The 27,301-nt window shown below is 33.0% G+C and overlaps 1 protein-coding gene across 1 annotated transcript; it reads left to right on the top strand.

Moving 5' to 3' along the window:
- Nucleotides 1-17,654: 17,654 nt before the first annotated feature.
- LOC110691050 (probable sulfate transporter 3.4) lies at nucleotides 17,655-27,178 on the top strand. The gene is made up of 13 exons (XM_021867985.1): nucleotides 17,655-18,441; nucleotides 23,091-23,139; nucleotides 23,222-23,429; nucleotides 23,857-24,028; nucleotides 24,393-24,458; nucleotides 24,589-24,702; nucleotides 25,370-25,486; nucleotides 25,623-25,749; nucleotides 25,868-26,154; nucleotides 26,245-26,435; nucleotides 26,521-26,606; nucleotides 26,710-26,786; nucleotides 26,883-27,178. The coding sequence occupies exons 1-13, from the start codon at nucleotides 18,106-18,108 to the stop codon at nucleotides 27,033-27,035; spliced, it is 1,983 nt and encodes a 660-aa protein (XP_021723677.1). The 5' UTR covers nucleotides 17,655-18,105; the 3' UTR covers nucleotides 27,036-27,178.
- Nucleotides 27,179-27,301: the final 123 nt, after the last annotated feature.

Raw genomic sequence — 27,301 nt, 5'->3', positions numbered from 1 at the left:
ATAATGAATAGTATACCTAAAAGGCTAAAAAGAGTGTTCAAAACTTAACTTTCATTGTTAAGACACAAAACGATCTAAGATTTCCAATTCATTTATTCAAATCAGATACTTCATTATTACTTCCAAATTCATGAATTCTTCTAATATTTATATCTAGCTACCCATAATTTAGTTATTATATATATAATGAATACATCAAAATTTATTGGTCATATAAGTTGTATATGCTAAGAACAAATGGATTGCCTAAATTAGGCCAACTTCGTAGATTACAGTGAACCATGTGTTCCTTGAATTCCAAGATATAGCAAGCGAGGTAAGAGTAGCCAATAAATTGGCAACTGAGCAACGAGAGATCTTGAATGACCATACACGCGATATGATGGATGTAAAAATATAGAAATCACTCGTAGAGTTGTAGGCATAGGCCTTATGTATGGTGGCTCATCGGTGATGAGCTAGTACTTGTACGTAGGATTATAGGTAGGAGATTGAATTGGGGGCATAGTTTTGTAAGCCATTGGATAAGATCGGAGGTGTTATTGTATAGTGCTCTAAAGGATGCAACATGAGATATAGAATAGAACATACATGCTAGCTAATTGCAACTTATGTAAGCATAAAGTGAAGAGAAAACATCTTAATTGTTTGGCGTCACTCTACTCATTAGCCAGTAGTTGTTATAGTGTGGTGGAATAGAAGTCTCATGTTGTTATAATTGTGTTATTGAGTTTTCTAAGAGGCCAAGTGGTCATGTGGAGTGTTTTCTCCTCACCCCAATATCTTGACTTGAGAATAAGGGTGTACCGTGTACAATTAAGGAGTAATGCTAGATCGACTATGCAAGTAAGCTAAGTGTATGTAATGAGTTAATTAGTTGGTGATCGACATTCTATTAATTTTGTTACTTAAAATTTTAAGGCTTAAAGCACGAACTAACTAAATGGATTTATTTATGTCGTCTCTATATATGTATGTTAACCTGTCATATATGAAAGTAAATTCGAAAGGGCAATGTTATTTAGGGTTACAATATGCTAGAAGCATAGAAGAGAATGTTTGTTGAATTTGGAAATCTACTTGTACCCCATTACTAGAACCCTCACTTGTCACGTTTTGTAAGATTTTTCTAATATAAATGTATATAATAATATTATTATTTTTGTTCTTTTGTATGTAATAATAAAATATAATACATAAACTTAACTGTAAAATTATAATCATTGAGCAATACATAATCGATAGAGATCTAGAGCACTAACCATCAGTAGTAAGTCGATCATAGAAGATCGATCCTTAAATTCAACCAAAAGCCACATATAATATTCCACTATCTAGAGGATTATCTATGTCTTTTACTACTCATACATGCCCATTCACACTTCAGAAAAGTCAAAAGTATATGTATGTGTGTTATTCGTGAAATAGTGGGCAATTAAAAAATAAAATTTATGAACATGCATGGAATTATGGGAATCCTCGTATGTGAGTGTGGTGCATTGAAAAAAAAAGGCATATTATAAATTGGACTCTCTCTTAATGATATTGGATGTGACCAAATCTATAACAAAATTTATGTTGTGATTGTTAAAACTATAGATTTGTATCAAGAAATGAATCAGTATTGTAGGAAATAAAATATACTCTGTATAATCAACTTACAAAATGAAATGTGAGTCGAATTATTTAGTATATATAAGACATGTGTAAAACACTGTCTTAGAAGCAAATTTTGCCACAATTATAATGCAATCGAAATTGGTGTTGCCCTCAAGATTTAACACAATGATTTCTCTTAATGTATACTCAAAATATGATTAGAACTTTTGAGAGGAAAAACTGTTTAATTGGGGTATAGAGGGCTATTTGTGGGCTAGGTCCAACACTTGAGATAATTGGGCTTATTTTGACTCCACAGACAAATACTTTTTTTTTTTTGAAGGACCACGCATGCATATACTTGTTCATAAAATAAATTAAACAAAATATTTTTTCTTCTTAGCCCCGTTTGGTTTAATGTAAAATATTTTCAATGGAAAATTAGTTTTCATGAAAAACATATTTTCAAGGAAAAACACAATTGCAAATTAGTTTTCCTTTGTTTGGTTGCATACAAGAAAAGTTCAAGAAAAATAAAAAATAAGAGTGGAAATGTAAGGATGAATGAGAGGGAAGTAAAAAAAAAAAGAGGTAAGGAGGTAGGGATGGCAACGGGTTGGACTCGGAGCGGATTATGCTAAATCCGACTCCGACTCAACAGGAAGTCGGAGGTTATATCTGACTCCGACATCCGACTCCGACTCCGACTTCAATATCCGACTCCGACATCCGACTCCGGCTCTGACTTCAAGTTTTTTTTTTCATTATTCAATATACTTTGAGATGTTGGGCTATTTGGACCTTTACAACCCACAACCAATGCCACCATGACCCACACAAAAATCCACTATATATTGGAGTCAGATAATCTGTTAAAGACGGACATTTTTCGGAGTCGGATTTTTTGTAGGATCCGATTCCGACTCGGAGTCGGATTATTTTTACGGAGTCGAACTCGAATTACTTTTTTCTCGGACTCGGAGCGGATATTTTACCTCGGATCGGGGCGGAGTAGGGTCGGATCCAGACTAGATTACCATCCCTATAAGGAGGAGAGAGGAAAATGTGGCTTCCCTTGTTTTGGGAAGGAAAATGTTTTCCATTATTAAGGATGAAATTTTCCACTCTTGGATAAAACTGTTTTCTACCCTTTACAAACCAAACAAAGAAAAATGGGAAAAAAAATGGAAAATTTATTTTCCATGAAAACCTTTTACATTAAACCAAACAGGGTCTTAGAAGCATGTAGTATAAATTATTTTATGGAAGAAGAATATTTATTAAATATATAAAGATAATTTGGAGTCTTTTAAGAGTGACGCTATCCACCCAAACAAGTTCGAGGGGTATCCTCTCATCATTTTTGCTCGATAATATGAGGCTAAGAGAAAGTTGTAGGGTGCTCCTTATAATACTCCTACGAGGGCTAATCAACTTAGAAATCTACTTTTTAAATAGAGAGAGAGAGATAACTAGATAAAGTTCAAAATTTTAATTTTGATGTAGGTCTAATAATTATAGCAATATCATAATGAAGGATTTGTACTATCGTAACTACTGAACTAGTCAACATTAATCTATATTATAGACATTGCATATTAAATATAAGAGTTTTAACCTTGATTAAGCTGAGAATGAATGATCCTTATGGATACTCTAATACTCCGTAATAGGATTGAACCGAAACATAAATTGAACTCGAGATGTGATAAAAGATTGTTATAAGAACATGAAATACAATCTAGAGAGGATAAATTAAAGAATTTTTCTATTGGCAATGACAATAGCAAAATGTATTCAAAATCATTTAAGTGTGATTAATTAAAAGTAATATATAATACAATTATCGATGGCTTAATGCCAAGCAAAATCAAATTAAGATACTGAAATGGTCCTACGTTAGGTCAAGTTTGACCTCAAATAGTCATCAATAATTCTATACAAAATTAGTTAGGTCTATTTAGACGGGTGGTTATGTGTATTATGTCTTGACATTGCCCAACTTCTCAAATGTTACAAATATGGGGCCATGGCCTAATCATTGCGTTTCACATATTTTTTTGACGCCCAAATGCAACTTCCTTATGTCCCTATATACAATCATACAAATATACAATATGTAAATAAACAACGATTTTAACGAATCTTTATATCCACGTCAACTCATATACACCTTCAGTTTTATAATAATCGATCAATCAACTAATGGAGTTATATTTTATTAATAAAATAGATGTGATAATGTTGAAACACATTGTAGTCCACTTATGAGTGTCCTACATTGGAGAAAGAGGAGAGATGGTTTCACTTTATAAGATAGAGGAGTACCTCCTACTATTGCCAATTGATTTTAGTATGGAAGCTCCAAAGCCTTGTTTGTGGACCAAACTCTCCTCTTCCTCCTTGTTCAGATTGCACAAATTTAACAGATAAACACGTCAACTCATATACACCTTACGTTTTATTATAATTCGATCAATTAACTAATAGGGTTATTTTATTAATAAAATAGATGTGATAAACCTTCTCATTCATCACCGTTATATTTTAGTTGGGACGTACTTCAAAATTTAATTATGTTTTAATTATAATGTAGAGAATTGGGTTAATTTTTTAATTTTTCCAAACCATTTGATCCGTATTGTGTAATCTGTATTAGTTCGTACTTGTAAGTTATTTACGAAAGTAGAAAGTGGTGTTTTGATTTGATTATTTTCACAGCTATGAAAAATTTGTTTTCCTTAATAGTAATAGATTTTCTTGTAGCCTTGTAAGGCTACAAAGAGGGATAAGGATCTTAAAGATGGCCTTGGGCTAAGTCTAGATCTATTATCCGAATCATGGTCCAATTTAGCCCATGTATCATGTTGACCGGCCCAATTGTTGATTTGTTAGTTCTGGACTGGAGTTTACTTGCGTTATCAAGGTAGGTCAACCCAATCTACTGATCACGGCTAGTTATTTTATTTTTTCCTTTGATGGATGACCTAATAATGATCAACTGTCTAAAGAAGATTATGGCCTGAGTTAAACATGTTTTGTAATGAACATTTTCATTGGTTTTAGGGTTAATTTCTGACACCTTAAAAGGACTCCATAATGCCAAGTTGGTGATATAAATAACCATTCTTACCGCTAGAGCTGTCAATTCGGGTAAAGGGGTCGGGTTTGGGTCAGGTCAATTCAGATTAATTCCATAACCTATGCGGGTCGAGTTTGGGTTGGTTCATGCTTGAGTCAGGTCACATAGGGTCATACTTCTTATCAGGTTTGGGTCAGGTTTAGGTCAGGTTACATTGGGATCGGGTGAACAACAGGTTGGGTTTAATTCGGGTTTTCAAGGGTTAAAACGGGTTAGGGTAATTCTCGGATTCGAGTCGGGTTCAGTTCAAGTCAATAATTTGCGGGTTAGAATCAGATCGGGTCATTCTCGGGTTTGAGTCGGGTTCGGTTCAAAATAATTTGCGGATTATAATCAGGTCGGGTCATTTTCAAGTCGGATCATTCTCGGGTTCAAGTCAAGTTCGGTTCAAGTCAATAATTCGCGGGTTAGAATTAGATCGGGTCATTCTCGGGTTTGAGTCGGGTTCGGTTCAAAATAATTTGCGGATTATAATCAGGTCGGGTCATTTTCAAGTCGGATCATTCTCGGGTTCAAGTCAAGTTCGGTTCAAGTCAATAATTCGCGGGTTATAATCAGGTTGGGTCATTTTCAACTCACGTCATTCTCGGAGTCAAGTCGGGTTATGTTCAAGTCAATAATTTGCAGGTTACAATCAGGTGGGTCATTTTCAAGTCAGGTCATATTCAGGTTCAACAAAGTATAGATAGATAATTATCATTTTTATCAAGCTAATTATTTCCTTTGAATATGATATATATGGAAATATACTAAGAACTATAGTGTATAATTTAGGAAGATAATTATCTCATTTGACCATACAACAAATATATACTATATTTAACTCTTAAATTTGAGGATGATGCTCCATTATTTTGTTGGCCTGGACCGACTTAGTCTCCCAAGACAAAATGCTTTGATCCACAATAATAAGGTGGTCTAAATTGCATTTAAGGTGATTTGAAATCGGGTCAGGAACAATTTGGGTTGAATTTAGGTCGGGTCAATAACAAGTCATGTTAATTTCAAGTCGGGTTAGTAACAGATTAGGTTGAATTGATGGGTTGGGTAAGTAATAGTTAAGGTAAAATTCGGGTCGGGTCAATAATAAGTCGGGTTGAATTTGGGTCAGGTCAATAACAAGTCGGGTTGATTTCGGGTCGGTTTTGTAACAGGCGAGGCTAAATTCGGGTCGGGTTAGGAACATGTCGGGTTTAATTCAGGTCAGGTTAGTAACAAGTCGGGTTTTGACGGGTTAAAACGGTTTTGGGTCAATTTCGATTCAAGTAGGGTACGGTGCAAGTTAATTAAATTGGCCGTTGTAAACCGGTAAATCGGTGCAAGTTGTAAACCGGTAAATTGGCCGTTTAAAAGAAAATTGAATGGTTCCACACACTCAATTGGACTCCCGGAGGGTATGAGGGACCATGGTAAACATTTCGGCAATTTTTAATTTCGGGCAAAAAAAAGTCAAAAAAATCCAAAATTGAAGGCTTTTTGAGAAATTTTGGAGTTTTCGGGGTCCGGTGTCGAAAAGTCTTGAAATCATATGGGATACATATCGGGGTCATATAATGCCGTTTGGAACCATATATGATCATTATTTGTTGTCATAAATGTTCGTAGTAGGCTTGAAATAATGAAATCGGTGCAAGTTATAAACCGGTAAATTGGTCGTTTAAAGGCAAATTGGATGGTTTCAACCACCCAATTGGACTCCTAGATGGTATTAAGGACCATGGTAAACATTTCGACAATTTTTATTTTCGGGCAAAAAAACAAAAAAATTCAAAATTGAAGGCTAATATTCACGCTTTTTGAGAAAATTTGGAGGTTTTGGGGCCTGTTGTAAAAAAGTATTAATATTTTAGGGGATACATCTCGAGGTCATATAATGCCGTTTGGAACCATATATGATCATTATATGTCGTCATAAATGTTCGTAGAAGGCTTGAGTTAATGACATCCGTGCAAGTTGTAAACCGATAATTAAATTGATCGTTTAAAGGAAAATTGGATGGTTTCACCCACCCAATTGGACTCCCGGAGGGTATTAGGGACCATGGTAAACATTTCATCAATTTTTCTTTCCGGGCGAAAAAAGTCAAAAAATTCCAAAATTGAAGACTAATATCCACGCTTTTTGAGAAATTTCGGAGGTTTCGGGGCACGGTGTCGAAAAGTCTTGAAATTTTAGAGATACATCTCGGGGGTATATAATGATGTTTAGAACCATATATGATCATTATTTGTTGTCATAAATGTTCGTGGTAGGCTTGAGTTAATGAAATCGGTGCAAGTTGTAAACTAGTAAATTGGTCGTTTAAAGGCAAATTGGATGGTTCCACCCACCAAATTGGACTACCAGAGGGTATTTGGAACAATGGTAAACATTTCAGCAATTTTTATTTTCTAGCGAAAAAAAGTCAAAAAAATTCCAAAATTGAAGGCTAATATCCACACTTTTTGAGAAATTTTTGAGGTTTCAGGACCCGGTGTCGAAAAGCTTTGAGATTTTAGAGGATAAATCTCGGGGTCATATAATACTGTTTTAAACCATAAATTATCATTATATGTTGTCATAAATGTTCGTAGTAGGCTTGAGTTAATGAAATCGGTGCAAGTTGTAAACCCGTAAACTCGCCATTTAAAGGCAAATTGGATGGTTCCACCCACCTAATTGGACTCCCGGAGTGTATTAGTGACAATGGTAAACATTTTGGCAATTTTTATTTTCGGTCGAAAAAAGTTAAAAAAATTACAAAATTGAAGTCCAATATCCACGCTTTTTGAGAAATTTTGGAGGTTTCGGAGCCCGGTGTCGAAAAGTCTTGAAATTTTAGGGAATACATTTCGGGGTCATATAATATCGTTTGAAACCATATATGATCATTGTTTGTTGTCATAAATGTACGTGGTAGGCTTGATTAATGAAATCGGTGCAAGTTGTAAACCAGTAAATTGGTCGTTTAAAGGCAAATTGGATAGTTCAACCCACCTAATTGGACGCCCTGAGGGTATTAGGGACCATGGTAAACATTTCAGAAATTTTTTATTTCCGGGCGAAAATAAGTCAAAAAAATTCAAAAATTGAAGGCTAATATCCACGCTTTTTGAGTAAATTCGGAGGTTTTGAGGACCGGTGTCGAAAAACCTTAAGAATTAGGGGATACAGTACATCTCAGTGGTCATATAATGTTGTTTGGAACCGTATATGATTATTATATGTTGTCATAAATATTCATGGTAGGCTTGAGTTAATGAAATCGATGCAAGGTTTAAAACCTGTAAATTGGTCGTTTAAAGGCATATTGGATGGTACCACCCACATAATTGGACTCTCGGAGGGTATTAGCGACCATAGTAAACATTTCGACAATTTTTATTTACGGGCGAAAAAAAGTCAAAAAATTCATAAATTAAAGGCTATTATTCACGCTTTTTGAGAAATTTAATCTTTCGGGGCCCGGTGTCGAGAAGCATTGAGATTTTAGGGGACACATCTCGGGGTCATATAATGCCGTTTGGATCCATATATGATCATTATATGTTTTCATAAATGTTCGTGGTAAGCTTGAGTTACAAAAATCGGTGGAAGTTGTAAACCGGTATATTGGTCGTTTAAAGGCAAATTAGATAGTTCCACCCAGCCAATTGGACTCCCGGAGGATATTAGGGACCATGGTAAGCAATTCGATATTTTTTATTTCCGGATAAAAAAAAGTAAAAAAATTCCAAAATTGAAGGCTAATTTCCACGTTTTTTGAGAAATTTTGGAGGTTTTGGGTAGAGCTGTCAATTCGGGTAAACGGATCGGGTTTGGATCGGTAAAAGTGGGTCGGGTCAACTCGGGTTGGGTCAGGTCAATTCAGATTAATTCCATAACCTATGCGGGTCGGGTTTGGGTTGGGTCATGCTTGAGTCGAGTTACGTCAGGTCATACTTCTTATCGGGTTTGGGTCGGGTTTAGGTTAATAACAGGTCCGGTTACATTCGGGTTGGGTGAACAATAGGCCGGGTTTAATTCGGGTTTTCACGGGTTAAACGGGTTAGGGTAAATCTCGAGTTCGAGTCGGGTTTGGTTCAAGTCAATAATTTGCGGGTTAGAATCAGGTCAGGTCATTCTTGGTTTCAGTCGAGTTCGGTTCAAGTCAATAATTTGGCGGGTTATAATCAAGTTGGGTCATTTTCAAGTCGGGTCCTTCTCGGGTTCAAGTCGGGTTCGGTTCAAGTCAATAATTTGCGGGTTATAATCAGGTCGGGTCATTTCCAAGTCGGGTCATTCTCGTAGTCAAGTCGGGTTATGTTCAAGTCAATAATTTGCAGGTTACAATCAGGTCGGGTCATTTCCAAGTCAGGTCATATTCTGGTTCAACTAACTATAAATAGATTCATTATCATTTTTATCAAGTTAATTATTTTCTTTGAATGTAATATATATGGCAATATACTAGGGAACTATAGTTTATAATTTAGGAAGATAATTATCTCTTTTGACCATACAACAAATATATACTTCGTACTATATTTAACTCTTAAATTTGAGGATGATGCTCTATTCTTTTGGTGGCCTAGACCGACTTGGTCTCTTAGACAAAATGCTTTGATCAACAGTAATAAGGTGGTTTAAATTGCATTTAAGGTGATTTGAAATCGGGTCAGGAATAATTTGGGTTGAATTTAGGTCGGGTCAATAACAAGTCGTGTTGATTTCGAGTCGGGTTAGTAATAGATAGGGTTGAATTTTTGGGTCGGGTTAGTAATAGGTCTGGTAAAATTCGGGTCGGGTAAAAAACAAGTCGGGTTGAATTTGGATCAGGTCAATAACAAGTCGGGTTGATTTCGGGGTCGGGTTTGTAATAGGTTGAGTTAAACTCGGGTCGGATTAGGAACGGGCAGGTCAGGTTAGTAACAAGTTGGGTTAAATTCGGGTTTTTACGGAATAAAACGGATTTGGGTCAATTTTGGTTCAAGTCGGGTTCGGTTCAGGTCAATATTACGGGTTACATTCGGGTCGGGTCATCTCCGGGTTAGTTCATGTTCGGGTTCGGTCTCACATACTCGGGTTAACTCAGGTGTAGAGTTGGTTTCACGTCGGGTTTGGGTCACCATTTTTTCGGGTTTAGATGGGTCGGTTAATAATCAGGTTTGAGTCGATATTTCGGGCCGAGTCAACTTTTGACAGCTTTACTCTTTACTACCAGTACCAATGCAATCAACAAAATCCCAAAATATTCTTATAACTGAACCTAACTCATTCTCCTGACTTTGTTGAGCTATTAATAGGCCTTTGTAGTTCTAAACCAACTCAAATGACCATTGTCAATATCTTACGCAATCACTCAATTTGGAAAAATTTCTCAAAATTGCCTGTTTACAATTTTCAACTTTTTTGAGCCTAAAAAGGTAAGAGGTCAGGCGTTGATGCTACTTATCATGGACCCTATGACACCAAGAGATGTCATTTGGATGGTTGGAATCGTCCACTTTATCCTTAAACTACTAATCTAGTTGTCTGCGTATACACCTCTTTTCATTAGCTAAAGGCTATCACGGGGCTTTTATTGATCAATCAGTAGTTTATAAGGTTCCAAATAACAATATATGGGATCACTCCCCTTAAATTTCGAGAGTTTTCGGTATCTAGTCCCGAAACCATCAAAATTTTATTTCGTGTATTATTATTGCCTTCATTTTTGGAGAATTTTCTACCTTTAGGTTCTGGAATTGAAAGTGGTTAGGGTGTTTTAAATGGACCTCTCTCAGCACACCGAGATGCTATTTGGGCGGTTAAAAGTTGGAACCATTCAATTTGTCTTTAACTATTTGTATAGTGCTTACGTACATGCTTCTCTCTATCATCTCAAGGCAACCACACACTTTTTGGTTACCAACTAATAAATGTCCTTATATAGCTCCAAACAACATTATATGATCCCAAGATGCATCCGTTACCATCCAAAAAAAAATTCATCACCGAGTTCCAAAATATCTGAATGAAATTGATCCAATTTCGTATATCATACCCTTTAAATTAAATTTGACTTTCAGAGAACGTTTTTGGACTCATTAAGATTATGCATCAAGTTGTTTTTCCGGGTCCCTTAAGGGCCACGGGAAGCCAACTAGCTTAGGTGCTCGGAATCATACATTTCATTCATGCATTGGTTCACCGTACCCTTGTCTTGCATTGGTCTTGTTACTAAGTATTGTTCTTGCGTTGCCTTTGACTTGTTTTTCCTTATCTTCCTAGGCCTTGCCTTGGCGGGCTTGGCCTTTGGGAGACAGATACCCTCAATTGCAAAAGTAGTTAGTTATTTTTTAAAAATATTTTACAGCAGTCGCTTGAAATGTGACTATCATATTATTTTAAAATAATATGAGCGATCCATTTTTTCACAGTATAAATTGAACACAATTAGTATTCTATTATGTATAATGCAAATATAATTTTTTGAAAATTATAATCCATTATAAATAAATATTTTTCAACAAACTATAAAATAAGAATAAAAATTACATAAATGAAACTAAACATGTTGATAATATTATTTTATAGCAAAAATAAAGTAATACAATTAATTACTGGGAGAAAAATACACATCAATTTTTAAAAATTTTGTAATTACTATTAAATACGGGTCTGGGCCACACCCGGAAACAAAAAGAGAGAATTCACTTCACAAGTCCAAAACAGGTTCCATCCCAAAACCATATGTCTATAGGAGGAGTAGCCCCTTAGCCTTATAAAGTGATTAGCTCTCTCTTTTAACCAATGTGGGACACTTAAATGTGGTAATAACTTGAGAGGTCTATTTTTCAACACTCCTCCTCACATGTAAGGTCTCTTTTAACTTTGTCTCATGTGATTTTTCGGGCAAGAGTGCTTTTTTCACTCTCCCTCACATGGACCTACTCTTGGCCTAGTAAACTTACGCCATTTAGGGTCTCATATCGTGGGTCTGACTTTGATACCATGTTAAATACAGGTGTAGGCCGCACCCGCAAACCGAGAGAGAGAGAGAGAGAGAGAGAGAGAGAGAGAGAGAGAGAGAGAGAGAGAGAGAGAGAGAGAATCCACTTCACAAATTCAAAGGAGGTTTCATCCCAAACCATATGGCAATAGGAGTAGCCCTTTAGCCTTATTATGGTTGTGAGTGTATAAGTGAGAGTTTGTATTGGGATGTGTATCCCACATTGAAAAAAGAAATTCTACGTTATAAGGCTAAGGGGCTACTCCCCTTATTGCCATATGGTTTTGAGGTGGAACCTCATTGGTCGTGTAAAGTGGACAGTGTTGACCCAAACCCGTTTATCAATTACATAAATTAAAATACTTATTACGTGACCTTTGCGATAGCAACTGCAAAAGAACGGAGACTCTACTTTATAATTAGAATGAATTAGTGTTGTGTGGACGACAAAATTTCTTTTTTCTGCTTATGTAATGAATTTAAGTAAAAAGAAAAGGAACATAAAAGTAATTTCATATCAAACCTAAAAAGAAAGTTTCTTTGTGTGGAATTTTAACAAACTCGTTAGTTTTTACCAAAAAAATTGATGGAGTCAACTTTGCAAGAAACCCACAATTGCGTGGTCCTTATTGTAAAAGGGGTCCTGGATTGAGCAACATAGATGGTTATTAGTGCAAGGCCGGTCCTCACGCATGGGAGTACGAAAATGGAACCTAAAGCTTGGCGTGCGCGATGTAAACATGGTGTAGGTAAACTTTATTTTCGATCTACTTCGTTCACGTATATATAATTGATAAATACATAAATGTCACTTTACCGGATTAAATTAACTTTCAAATTAAACGCTAAATATAGATAGTGTAAGGAATACACGAAGTATTAATTTAAAAGACTAATTTTTCAAAAGAGGATAAATGTGAGAAACAAAGATATGTATATAAATGGGTAGGTAACATATAGGCATATGTTGACATTGATCGAATTAGTTTCTTTTCTATGATACGTTGAATTACAAGTATTAAGGGTAGAGGAACATAATCTTTTCTTGTACTTTTAGAAAAAGGTCTACCATTTTGCCGAAATGCAATTTTCATTATTCTCATAAATTATTGTTTAATTATAAATATCTCTTAGTCCATCCCAATAAATAGGATTATTTGGAATTAATATGCACCTTTCGGAACACCAACCATTAGCAAAGATTGATTCAATTCCAATTATGATTATTTAAAAGGGCTACTAAAATAGTCATGTTTTCCTCGAAGATTCTTTTATTGTTCTGTTTATTGTATATATAATTCCATCAAACATTTAGGTGGAGTTAATCCGTGGGGTATGAGCAACAGCAAGTTCTTTGTTCCTTAGCTTGTTATAGTTGAATGATAAATGACACAAATTAAATCCTTTCATAATTTATGTTGTTCAATTTGAATGGAATATCAAAGGCGCTAATTTAATCCATTAATCATAAAGTTAACTCTCAAATGTGGTAGAGTGCGGTGCATGTAGTCATGCACACATACACATATATTCCAATGGAAGTAAGTTATGTTCAACAAATTTAGGGTATGTTCTCTTCCGTTACAATTCAATTCAGTTCAGTTTAGCTCAGCTCAGTTCAGTTCAGTTCAGTTCAACTCAGCTCTTAATTTATGTCTAATGATATTGCTAATGATATAAATCCAAATTTTATTCTTTTAAGCTCTTATTACAACGACAACAACAACAAAAACAACAACAACAATAATAATAATAATAATAATAATAACAATAATAATTGAAATAATAATACTAATAATAATAATCAATAAATAATAATAATAATCATCAATAAATAATAATAATAATAATAATAATACTCATAATAATAATCAATAAATAATAATAATAATCATCAATAATTAATAATAATAATAATAATAATAATAATAATAATAATAATATTGATACAATTCATTGTTCAAATGGTTCTATTTTTTTGATACACATTTCTAATGTTAATCTCATTGAGAAAATTAGAGTATTACACAACTTAAACTAAATTAGAGAAAATTTGTTTAAATGGGTTAGATACACGTAAGTGTTTTGTGTTCTTTTGTCATAATACTATTTTATTTTTAAATTAAATAGTATATGTGTTTAAAATGTTTAGAGGTTTCAAGTTTTTAATATATTTTCCATACATTTTATAATTATATAGTATATTTTTCGTAAATATTTTAATATGTACATTTGTATATACACATATGTATAGTAATAAATAATCAAAGATCATTAATCCGTAATTAAAAATCACTAATTAATAAGTTCAGTTCAGTTCAGCTGAGTTCAGTCAATCGGAACATGCCCTTAGTCTAACAAGATCGATAAATAAATAAGCAATGTTCTTTATATTTTGTAAAATAATACCAAATTCCCAATCATATGGACACAGAAGAATATAAGATACCGCGAGTTGTCCCAAAATACTTACGCTACTATTCCAAAATTGTTGTGTGCAAATAAATGGTACGGAGTAACACATAGACTCATAGTCTCATAGAGTCACGGGAGTTACTAACAATTCCACTAGGAGAGGAGGGTATGGCTAGAATTGGTCGATAAGAAGTCTTCTTTCTAAATTTCCTATTATGTGAAATCATCTTTTATGCAATATTCCTATCCCCTAGAACTCCATCTTTGGCACTTAGTGTTACATTTCAAAGCACCAAATTAATTGAGCAAGTTGCATGTGTTACTATTTACGTAGTATACTATCGTTGAATCTATTATATTCAGTTTTGACTTTAGGACTGTTGAAAGAGATTACAAGAATGACATTTTTCAAATCATTGAGTTGAAAGTTAGATTAAGAAATTCTACAAAAATAGAAGTCAAAATTTTCATTATCTGATTCGTAGCATATATTAAAAAAAGGTACTGTATGTACACCTATCTTTATCGATTTTTCAGAGCAACAGTAGTAATTAGTAATTTAATTTAGTTTTGGAATAAAAACAAGAAGATTTTCAGATCCCCCAAACAATAAACTACAAAATAAGTCACGATCCAAGACCTACACTAGATGAGAAATATGAGATGACTTCTTAGCTTGCTCTAATAATAATTATGTCATGCTATTTACATAAACATGCATTCAAGGAATCAAGGCTACTTGCGTAAACATGTTTTTAATTATTTGAAGTGATTAATGTAGCAAGTGGTTGTTCGGATTGATCAAGCTTAATAAGGATGATGATTATTATTGTGTGATAATTGATATGTGAGATAAAGATAATCATCAACAACAGACTATTGATCAACTCGATAAAAGACTAATTTGACTATTATTTATAAATTATTCATAATTGGTCATGAAAATAATAAGCGAATCGATACACAGACTAGTCTGTAGTAGTCATGTTAGGTTCATGTCAAATTTTATTTGGAAATGATGACCATGTACATCGGTTACCCATGAGAGGTCTTTCTTGCCATGTCGAGCTGAACTTGTGGCAATAGGCTTGTGCCATTTTCGTGGTTTTCTTGATCGACCCTCATGCCGGACTCTATATAAGCATGCATGTGTGATGTGCTATTGTGTGAAGGCTAAGAGACAGACGAGGTCATATGAGAATGAAAGACAAGATTGATCACAAATCAAAATCACATAAAGACATAAATCCGGTGCTACAACTTGCATATGCTCATAATTGAATAACTTGTCATTTGTCAAACTCAAGGTTATCAACTTGTCATTATTTTTCTAAATAAAATTTTGTAGTAGTTTACAATCACGAGAGAATGTTTTTCTTTTAATTTTTTGTAATTAAATAAAGAAAAAGAACTATAAAAAAATCACGGGAGTATGTTCTTCAAAATCCAATAATCTAAACACAACCACAAGGAATCCCCCAAAAATTGTTTTTTTGGACCTACAAAAAGGAATTCCTACGTACCAAATGAGGCTATGCACTCCATGATAAAATTTAAGATTAAAATAAATTCATTAGGTCATACAAATTGAAGTATCTTGTTATATAATTATGGGACTACTAATAATATCATACTTAATGATAAAATAATTTGTTCTTAGCACTATACAATATATCATTTGTGCTTGTGTATTCGCCTCATGCTAGGGGACAATAAGTGATAATGGAATTTTTGTATTGTATTGGGGCAAACTATTTCTTTATAAGTTTGGTGCCACCTTTATACGGCTAGTCCATTATTGGAATCGAATAGTGTAAAGATTATAGTTTATAAAAGATCTTAATGATATTATACATTAATTGTTTTAGAATGTTTATTCTAATTAACTTTTCAAATATAAAATTAGAAAATAATTGATAAGAATATACTACATGTATATCTTTACTGACATGAAAATTTATAATAAGTATAAATGATATAATTAGAGCGATTCATTTGAATAGTAAATGAAAAAAGATATTTGATCAATATGAATAGTTAGTATTTTGTTCAGGCACACACAAAAAAAAAAAAAAATATGCTGATACGATTTCGATTCAAATGTTTTGATACATACACGCTTTTAAAAACTTTATCGATCTAGTTAATTAGCTAATAATAACCTAACATTTTTTTTATATCTATTACTTATATTTGATACATTGGATTAAACTAATAGTTTAATTGTTCTCTTCTCTATAAGAATCAAGAATTTATATTTTGAAACAATGAAGAAGTATATTGTAAAATTGATATTTAATTGGATGATGGGACAACAATTTGCTAAATACGTTATCCTTTTTGCTTCACAAAAATGATATTTTGATGTCAAAAGAATCTTAGAATTGTAATAGATAATATAGAGACAACCATGTGTCATGTTATGGCAAGTTAAACACATTTTTGCTATAAGGAGTTTTTTCAACCAAAGTGGGTGGGTCTTCTAGATAGTGATAAATACGAATCATTGAAAAACATATTTCTAGTTTTTTTTTTTTTTTTTTTTTTTTTTTTTTTTTGAAAGAAAAAACATATTTGTAGTTAGGATATTAATAATTGGTTCTCACTGCCTTTTTTTATTTTTAGCACAATCACCAAAAAAGACAACATAATACAAAAACACTTAATTACCAAAGTAGTTGTGATGTTCAACTTTACCTTCCATATTTTCTAGGAATGGAAAGCTTGCATCTTCTTATTAGGTGATGTAGTTCATCTAAGGTATTAATCATGTAATTTTGAGGTGATCAAGACATATAACATCTTTGCATTATTTAATTGTGTGTATGAATAGAATCTTCAAATTGCATGATTAATATCTTCTACTACAAAAATGGATTTTTTGAAATTATCTCCTTGTCTACTTGTCCTTGTTGTGCACAAGCCAAGGGGAAAAAAACAAAAGAAATTGAAATGCGGTCTTTAAGCATATAATCATGCAATTAATCAACTATGCTAAACATAGTACTTTGTTCTTGATGCTTACTTGCAAGGCACAATTTCATGGAGTTACATTATGCACATATCAGGTTATATAAATCATCAAGTAACGGTTCCTATTTTCTAATACAAAAGAGATAGAAAGTTACTAAGTAATCAGATGATATGAAATAAAAACGAACAATTGTGAAATATTAACTATCAAAATAAATGTTAATGCATAACTTAAGTTTTCACGTTTAATAATTAGAGCATGTGGGTGGGCTTGAGGCGAACCTATATCAATATCGATCTTAGATGTATAAAGCTAGCCCCTCCTTGTACAAAACACAATACATCCGCCTTTAAGATCCATGACACGACGTATGTACTTTTGGTGAGAAATACCCTATGAATATGGTGAGAATTAAATCAAGCTAAGCACCTTAGGGTATGTAGGAAGTTACAATGACATATGAGTATATGACACCTTCATGGCATATATATGATCATAAAAAAAAAAAAAAAAAAAAAAAAAAAAAAAAAAAAAAAAGTCGATCAATATGAATTATTTGTTTCTAGTGCAAGTGTGCAACTATCAACATATTCATTCAAGTCTCACTTTATTCAAAAACAGTAGTAGTTGAGCCACTTAATTTTCCCTCCATGCACGGTCATTATAATTTCTTCCTTTTTATGTAATTCTTATTTTACTTTCCAAATAACCATTAAGAAATAATGTCCATTAATTCTAATTAATATACTTTATATTTGTTTTAAAAAATATATATTCCCTCTTCACACACCAACGGTCTATAACTTGTAGCATTTCCCCTTCCCTTAAAAAAAAATACACACACATCCACAAAACTATAAGATGGGTCCAATAATTTATATTCCTAATTTATATTCTATTATTTCAATCTAGATAATGTCCTAACCTCCCTATATATATACACTTTACACCTTAATGTTTCAAGTATACTCCTCTTTTCCCCCTCAAAAAAACTTGGTGATCGAGGAGAGAGTGTTTCTTGTATGAACTCGAGTATGGGACTAGAGGATCAAGGTCATCAAGCTATGTCCGTCGAGCAAGAAGAAATGTCGATTAACGTACCGAATAGTCTAAGGATACATAGTGTCTCTTTGCCACCCAAAAAAACCACATTACAAAAACTCAAACACAAACTTAATGAAATTTTCTTCCCGGATGATCCACTTTATCAATTTAAGAACAAAAATCTTAAAACCAAATTAATTTTGGGTTTTCAATACATCTTCCCTATTCTTCAATGGTTACCTACTTATGGTTTTCAGCTCTTTAGATCTGATCTTGTTGCTGGACTCACCATTGCTAGCCTAGCCATCCCACAGGTAATAATTTGTTTAATCATTTTTTTAAAATCCTTTTTCGTTTGTATTATGGATAATTGATACTCCTTTCGTTCTTTTTTAGTCTGCTTACTTGCATTTTGTCGTGGAGTATGCACCATATATATATGCTTGATCGATTATATCTTTAACTAGGTTAAATCCCGTGCCATGCACAGTAATTTTTAATACTTAATACTTATCATTAGTTTAACACTATTATTTAATTATAAAAAATTATACTTAATTGCAAAATAGGATGAAAGTTCTGTAATTACAAAAAAAAATTAAAAAATTTATTACACTAAAGAAAACAGAGAGAATAATATATGCACGACTAATAAAAATAACTATGAATTACATTACAAAGTTATAGATAGCAAACTATTATTGCATATTATTGTATAAAAAAATAATATTTTTGTTTGAATGTGTACAAATAGAATATACTTATCAAATAAGAAATGAAATATTATTGTGTATTAAAAACTTTTCTAAGAAGCTTTGGCCAAAAGAATAAAAATAAAAAAAAAAAAAAAAATTGGAGGAAATTTTTTTAACCAGGAGATGACATGTGTCATTCCTAGTTTCGCCTTTAGTATAAAATTATAGATAGATACGTGTAGTGGTGTAAATTATGTAAAATTGATGTATGGATACCACATACAGTAAAGTGATTCTTACAATATATATACATCGCATATCTTATAATCTTATATAATAATTTATTTTGTATAGAAGTGCAATAGATGGTCAAAGTTTTTTAGGTTTGACTATATTATGGTAAATAATGAAACAAATCATATTAAAATGGTAAGCATCAAATTATAAGGTAATGTTACCTTTAGAATATCTACATAATTTTATCTGCTTTTGGTTATAATCATCATATATGATTATATGGTACTCATAATTATCAACCTTATTTAGAAGTAAGTAATAATTGAAATTTTTTTCTGTGGAGGCGGATGCACCATGCTTGGTGCATACAGTGTTCTTTAAAAAAAGGCGGAATGAACATTTAGCTATTCAGTAAAGAACATATAGTTGTTTTGTAAAGAACATATAGCTATTTTATAAATAACATCCAGTTTTATATGTTTTTTTGTACATCTAAAGAACATTTGTAATATTAGTAAAGAACATGATAATATTAAAGAAAATTATTCATATAGTAAATGTACATTTGGTATAAATGATCATGTATGTATATGAAAATGTACATTTTACTGTATTATAATGTACATTGTATTATATTCTAATGAACATATATGTTATAATTAGGGATGTCAGTGGGGCGGGTCAAGTAAGAGACCTGCCCCATCCCCGCCCCAATGGGGTGGGGATGAGTCTTGGTTTGGCGGGTGGTGGGGTGGGGATGGGGATAAAAACCATACCCGCCATGGGTGATGGGGCGGGGGTGGATTTTAAGTTGTACCCGCCCCATCCCCGCCCCGCCCCGCCCCACCCACCCCACTTCGTACCCGCCCCATCCCCACCTTATACCCACATCTATATATCTTTTAAAGCAAAATTACATATTTTTATTCTATTTATAAAATAATTACATGATACAATATTAATTATAATACTTTGTACGACATTTATATTATAACACAAAAATGTGTATAGAATGTTTTATTTTATAATTCGTATTAATTATGTAAGATTGTGTATTTGATATACGGATATTAGGTGGATCTTGGGTGGGGATTAGGCGGGTCTTTGGTGGGGATTAGGTGAGGATGGATATCCAAGTGGGGGGTGGGGCGGGGATGGTTTTGGAGTCGTACCCGGTGGGGCGGGGATGGGGATGAAAATTAGACCCGCCGCGGGGATGGGGATGGGGATGAAAATATTAGGTGGGGATGGGAAAGCCAACATCCGCCCCGCCCCGCCCCATTGACATCCCTAGTTATAATGTTGGTTACATGTTTTATGTACATTGTATTATTTGCATCATATAAGTATATGAAAAAAGAACATTTTACTGTATTTTAATGTACATTGTATTATTTGGATTTACAACTTTTTCTAAATTTGTCTATTTGCTTGCTTTCTTCTTCCAAAATATATTAATCGGTTGATCTTCTTCAAGAATTTCATTTTATTTCTCATTGCAACAACAAAATTATATCAAAATCGCAATTAATTTTCAATAAAACCAAATATTACAATTTTCAATCAAATTTATAAAAAACAAACACTCAAACTCAAAATAAACAAGTATGAATGTCAAATAAACAAGTACAAATGTCGAATTTGGTCTTACCTTTTGTTTTTATTTGTCATCTTGAACAATCTTGGGCTCAAAATTTCGAATTTCTTGAAATTTTGTTTGAGGTTTGAGGAATTTAAATGGGTTTGAAGTTTTGTTTGGAGAGGGAAAGTGAACTTTTGGTAAAAATAAAAATTGAAATGATTTGTAATTAATGTATGGTAAAAAAATTAATCATAGTACTATTTATCTATTTCATTATACAAAATTTCTTTTAAAAAAATATATATATACAAAATTGTTGCATAAAAAACTGATGTACATTACAAATGAACACTATGTTCTTTTATGTATATGTCCATGTACATTAAAAATGACTACTATGTTCTTTTATATGACCATGTTCATTAGAATATATCTGAATGTTCATTCCGCCTTTTTGTATTTTGGAGCGGATGCACCATGTGGATCATGCATCCGCCTACACGAACCAACTATTGAGTAATAATGCCAACTTTTCCAATTTTATTGATTGGTGCAGCCTAATAATGCAAACTATTACAATTCCATACTAATATTGCTTGAAATATATACTCATTGATAAAATAATTTCCTGTTTTATCATAATTTTTTTTTTTTTTTTCCCACATAACTTTATACTACATAATGATTAGCATAGTCTATTTTTATAGTATGTTTCTCTTGTGTCTAGTAAATAACACAAGGGTATATAAATTTTTATTTAAAGTCGTCTTAAAATAATAGTCCACATTTTATACTTGGTAACTTGAATTGAATTGATTTAAGTTACTCATATCATTCGACCTTAATGATTCCATGCATTAACACAAATCTTCGATAATGAATAGTAATTTTGATAATATAGAGTACGCTGAAACATAATTAGTTGTTTACAGGTAGAAATTGTACTTCTAGTACTGTTTGGCATGTGAAAAATGAAATAAACCATAATATACGAGTATATATAAAACAAATAATTCTTCATCCATCATTACCTTGGGAGAATTTTTGTTCACCAATTATAAGGCAATGACTTACGAGCAATTTTCCATTGAAATATAAAAGTTCAGGAATTCACTGATGACATATGGGTCCCGTTTGGTTTAACCGTAAAACATTTTGAATGAAAAATTAGTTTTCATGGAAAACATATTTTCAAAGAAAAACACAATTGCAAATTAGTTTTCCATTGTTTGGTTGCTTACAAGAAAAGTCCAAGAAAAATAAAAAATAAGAGTGGAAATGAGAGGGAAGTAAAAAAAGAGGTAAGGAAGAGAGAGGAAAATGTGGCTTCCCTTGTTTTTGGAAGGAAATGTTTTCCATTAAAGATGGAATTTTCCACCCTTGAAAAATTGTTTACCACTCCTTAACAAACCAAACAAAGGAAAATGAGAAAAAATGAAAAATTCATTTTCCATGAAAACCTTTTACATCAAACCAAACAGGACCTTAGTGTTACAATTAATTTCACATACTTTCGTATCAATAATTATTCAAAACCCAAAACTCGAAAGTCTGTACGTCTTTTAATAGTTAAAGGTTGTAGGAGGTCTGTTTTATGGGTAGTGCATTGTACAATATAGACCCATCAATCATGGTGCACATTATTTGAACACATACTCCAAGCTCCCCTCGACCCCACCCCATGAGAATCGAGCCCTAACTTATTAACCATCCTAAAATCGTGTAAACATCAAGTTGGAAACTTTATTCATTGCTGAACAATTTTTGTTCTTTTGTCATAGTTATATAAAGTTAAAAACATTATTTCGTCCCTATTTAAGCTAGTGTAAAGCATCTTATTTATAAACCTTAGAATATGATGCTTCTTGATATATATATTAATTAATTGTGCAAATTAATTAAGAATTTGTTGGCTACTCGTTAGTATGTTTATTAACTACTAGTAGTAAATTTTTATTAAATTTGAATTGAGGGAAGTAGTACATAGAAAGATGTATAACAAGTAGGACCAAATATTATTCAAGGGTCCTATAAATAAGATGTTATGTTACCTCTTCAGTATTTATGTTACTTACGGAGTACTGTAGTACTTTCCTTTATCGGCACATTGAATTTTAAGGGTTCTATTCAAATCTTAAATCCCGTCTATTTAATTGTCAAGCGTATGAAGAAAAATATTAGTCAAATATGTTTAGACTTCAGAAGAAAATTTGACAATTGACAAACTTGGTGGGGCCAAAAAGACTACAATAGCAAAGAGTGAGGGAACTTTCCTTTCAGTTTCACGTGATCTTGATGTCGATTTTCATTATCAACCCTTACTACTCAAAAAAAAAAGAAATGTACAAGTATAATAGAAGTTGAAAATTTTGGTTTGGCAAATAATCAATTCAAAACTTTATTATGATTTTATGAACCTAAATTGATGCATTTATCTTGTTAATGGCAGGGTATAAGCTACGCAAAGCTTGCAAATTTGCCTCCTATAATTGGATTATGTAAGCACACTTAACCACTAATTACACTACTAATCCTTGAATTTTCCTTGTTAATTAACTAATTAAAGACTAATTTCTGCAGATTCAAGTTTTGTACCACCTTTAATATACTCTGTTCTTGGGAGTTCCAAACATTTGGGTGTTGGTCCAGTTTCCATTGCATCTCTAGTAATGGGTGCAATGCTTACCGAATTCGTCTCACCGGTTAATGATTCAGTCCTCTACCTCAAACTCGCTTTCACTTCTACTCTCTTTGCCGGGTTATTTCAGGCCTGGTTGGGCTTTTTCAGGTATGGCGCGTAAAACTTGTATACAACGGGTGTATTGTATATGGACTTAATAGTCAACTTCGCAAAGGGGTGACACTGCACATAGAGTGGTGGTACTTTGTTATAAAGTTGTGTCCTTTTTTTGACAAAAAAAAATATAGATGATGGGAAAGGAATCTATGTTTAAATTTCTTGTACTGGAAATACACGTAAAGTTCACTAATTCAAAATAAATTCAGTGAATTTAAGTTAATGGGTATCTTTTACATTATGATATTGATGGGTTTTTAGTGTTGATGATTCGCGGTAACAATGTGCATTGTATATGTTTGATAAAATGCGTATGAGAAATTATATTGGCAAAATAATGGTTATGTAGGACTGTTGGAACATATATCATGTATTATGTTGGATGCTTTGACTGATGTCTAATCATATGATATTATAGGTTGGGTTTTATTATTGATTTCTTATCAAAGGCCACATTAATTGGGTTCATGGCTGGAGCAGCAGTCATTGTCTCTCTTCAACAGCTCAAAGGGTTGCTTGGAATAAATCATTTTACTAGCAAAATGCAGATTATCCCTGTCTTGTCTTCCGTTTTTAGCCACAGAAATGAGGTAACTTACTATATGATGTGCAAGGTTACATGTATTATCGCGAACAAATGACAAGTACTATTATGATTTACATTTGAGCATGGTTTTGGCACCCTTGATTCCTTGAATGTCATGTTTAAGTCCTTAATGGTCAATAATTGATACGAAAAATAAAATAAAAAGATGATGCTCTACGTACTTCTGTTAATCGAATACTTGTGACATGCTTCGTTTTACATTTATTTACTACCACAAATACATGACCGCTTCAAGTTTGAATACCTTCAGTATATATATTTGATCAACATGATTGTTGAAAGGGAGTAAAAATTGTAGTACCCTGAATAATTTACTGATGATCATGTCTTTTTTTTAATGGTTGCAGTGGTCATGGCAAACAATTGTTATGGGGATCAGTTTTCTGTTTTTTCTTTTGGCAGCAAGACAAATTGTAAGCCATTCATATCCTAGATTTTATTATACCTATCATTCATTTGTATGTAAATGCATTATTGATGTTTTTTGTTATGTTTTCTTGCTGTTTGTAATTTTGTTCTTGTTTCTATTTCTTTGATATTCAGAGCACGAAGAAGCCTAGGCTCTTCTGGATATCAGCCGCGGCTCCTTTAGCATCAGTGATTTTATCAACCTTCATAGTATTTTGTCTCAAGTCTAATGCAGATAAGATTCCCAAAGTAAGGATGGTCACATTTTGGTTGCTTTAATTTGTTTCATTTTCATACTTTGTTTTTTTCTTTTTGGTTGACGTTTAGTTCTATCCGTTAAACCTTGTAGTGCTTTATTGTAATGTGCCCTTACATGCCTCAAAAGGAATGGAAGTGGAACTTTGAATCTTAATCAACTTTTTTCAAAAGATTTGGAATCTCTGTCTTTCTTTAAACCAAAGTATGTGAGCTTTGGTCTGTTGAATATTGGCCACGTAAAGTTATTGGGTGGTCCGATACCATGATTGTTGATAGTTCATGTATATCAGGTCCATTTGTTGCACTAGTGTCACATCTGCTGCCGTAGTAATAATTTTTAAGTCACTATATGCACGAAACGTTTTCATGATGAAACTTCAGCCTTGTTTGGTAATCGGTTCTGTTGGTTGCCTTTTATTTGTACGTTTTACCACAACACTTGGTTAATAACCAACCTGAGTACAAAACTACCTAACACTACCAGTTGATCAAACAAGCTGATATTATTAGTGTTATCATGACAAATAAAAATGGTTAATTTTATTGTTAATTATATCCAATTATGTACAAACTGATAATAAATAAACTGCTTGTACTGTCATAAGCAACAATTTTGCTGATGGATTGTGTTAATTGAATTATTTTGTTCGTCGAACAGATTGGTCAGCTGCCCAAGGGTCTGAATCCTCCCTCAGTAAACATGTTATACTTCCACAGTTCCCATATTGCTCTGGCTGCTAAAACGGGTCTCATAACTGGTATTCTGTCTCTAACTGTAAGTGATGATTAGTTCCTTGCCTTCTTTAGTTCAAGTTATTAAATCACCCCTGATTTGTAGATTTTAAGTTGTGCTTTTGAATATATATTCCCCATCATGCATGCTGAATTTCGTACAATTTGGTTACCTTTAGGAGGGAATTGCAGTTGGTAGAACATTTGCTTCCTTGGAAAATTATCAAGTTGACGGTAACAAAGAAATGATGGCAATAGGCATAATGAACGTCGTTGGTTCATGCTCCTCATGCTATGTGACTACAGGTAAACTAAAATGAAGAAACAAACTGACTGATAAGAATTCTCGTATGCACATCTCATTAATAATCATCCTCATATATCTAACTTCGACGATTAACATATAAACTTCCTAAACCTGTAGGAGCATTTTCTCGATCTGCTGTGAACTATAATGCTGGAGCTAAGACCGCTTTCTCCAATATAGTGATGGCAACTGCTGTATTAGTCACTCTGCTCTTCCTGATGCCCCTCTTCTATTACACTCCCAATGTTGTTTTAGCAGCAATCATTATAACAGCTGTTATTGGACTTATAGACTACCAAGGCGCTTATAGATTATGGAAAGTTGACAAACTTGATTTCGTGGCTTGTTTGAGCTCTTTTTTCGGCGTTCTCTTCATCTCAGTGCCTTCAGGGCTTTCCCTTGCTGTAATAATATTCTCAATTTACAAATTTTCGAATATATCCCAAATTTATTATGTAAATTTAAGCAATCTAATTGACTGCCTAAATTTTCAGGTTGGAATATCAGTATTCAAGGTTCTCCTGCATATAACTAGACCAAACATAGTGTCTTTAGGCAACATTCCAGGCACTCAAATGTTTCAGAGCCTTGAACGTTACAAGAATGCCTCGAGGATCCCATCGTTCCTTGTTTTAGGCGTCGAAGCTCCCATATATTTTGCAAATTCAACTTACCTCCAAGAACGGTAATTAGCATTATTTTTTTACATTGTATATTGATTTTTTTTTTGGTGCAAGTCTGTCCTTAATTATCAACTGAACTTCTTGCAGTATACTAAGATCAATAAGGGAAGAGGAAGATTGGATCAAATCCAATAGAGAGTCAATGCTAAACTATGTAATTTTAGACATGACAGGTTCATTTCATCAAAATACTGCTTGATAATTGGTTAACCTTACTACTTACTTCTTACCACCAAATGCTAGTTATAACCAAACAACAATCGTCCACATTTGCAGCGGTTACAGCCATTGATACGAGTGGAATCGACACCATCCAAGAGCTCGGAAAGATCATCCGAAAGAGATCATTACAGGTGATTAGGGGCTAAGATTTGGTTGATTTGGATTGTTTCAAGTTACATTCAAATTTGTGCTTATTTTTGGGATTAATGTGATTATATTTCTTGCAGTTGACTCTTGTAAATCCTGTTGGGAGTGTGATGGAGAAGCTTCACAAATCAAAGGTGCTTGAATTATTTGGTTCTAATAATGGGGTTTACATGTCCGTTGGAGAAGCCATTTTGGATTTGACAGCTTCAAGGAAAGTAGAAGGCTTAGCTTAGGTTTGTGGCATCTAACTTTTCAAAGAGATGTAAGAACTCCATAATTTGGAGTTATTTCTCAAATAGAGTTAATTAAATCTTATATAAATATATATATATATTACAAACAAAAATATGTGAATAATTTTGATCCAAATATTAGTTTGAGATTCTTCTTGTCATAATTTTGAGTTGGTATATATTATCATGTTCAAATTATAAATAGGGGGAAAAACAAGTATTAGAAATTTGCACAAAGTGGTATTATCAATCATACGCGGTATAAT

The sequence above is a fragment of the Chenopodium quinoa genome, unplaced genomic scaffold (assembly GCF_001683475.1).
Source record: "Chenopodium quinoa cultivar QQ74 unplaced genomic scaffold, ASM168347v1, whole genome shotgun sequence".
Lineage (NCBI taxonomy): Eukaryota > Viridiplantae > Streptophyta > Magnoliopsida > Caryophyllales > Amaranthaceae > Chenopodium > Chenopodium quinoa.
The sequence above is the reverse complement of the archived record's forward strand: the minus strand, read 5'-3'. Positions and strand labels throughout refer to the sequence as shown.

Coding starts and splice junctions, on each gene's coding strand:
- LOC110691050 (XM_021867985.1), top strand. CDS start 18,106: ATGAACTCGAGTATGGGACTAGAGGATCAAGGTCATCAAGCTATGTCC. Junction 24,459..24,588: donor TTTTGGCAGCAAGACAAATT/GTAAGCCATTCA, acceptor TTTGATATTCAG/AGCACGAAGAAGCCTAGGCT. Junction 26,436..26,520: donor TCAACTTACCTCCAAGAACG/GTAATTAGCATT, acceptor AACTTCTTGCAG/TATACTAAGATCAATAAGGG.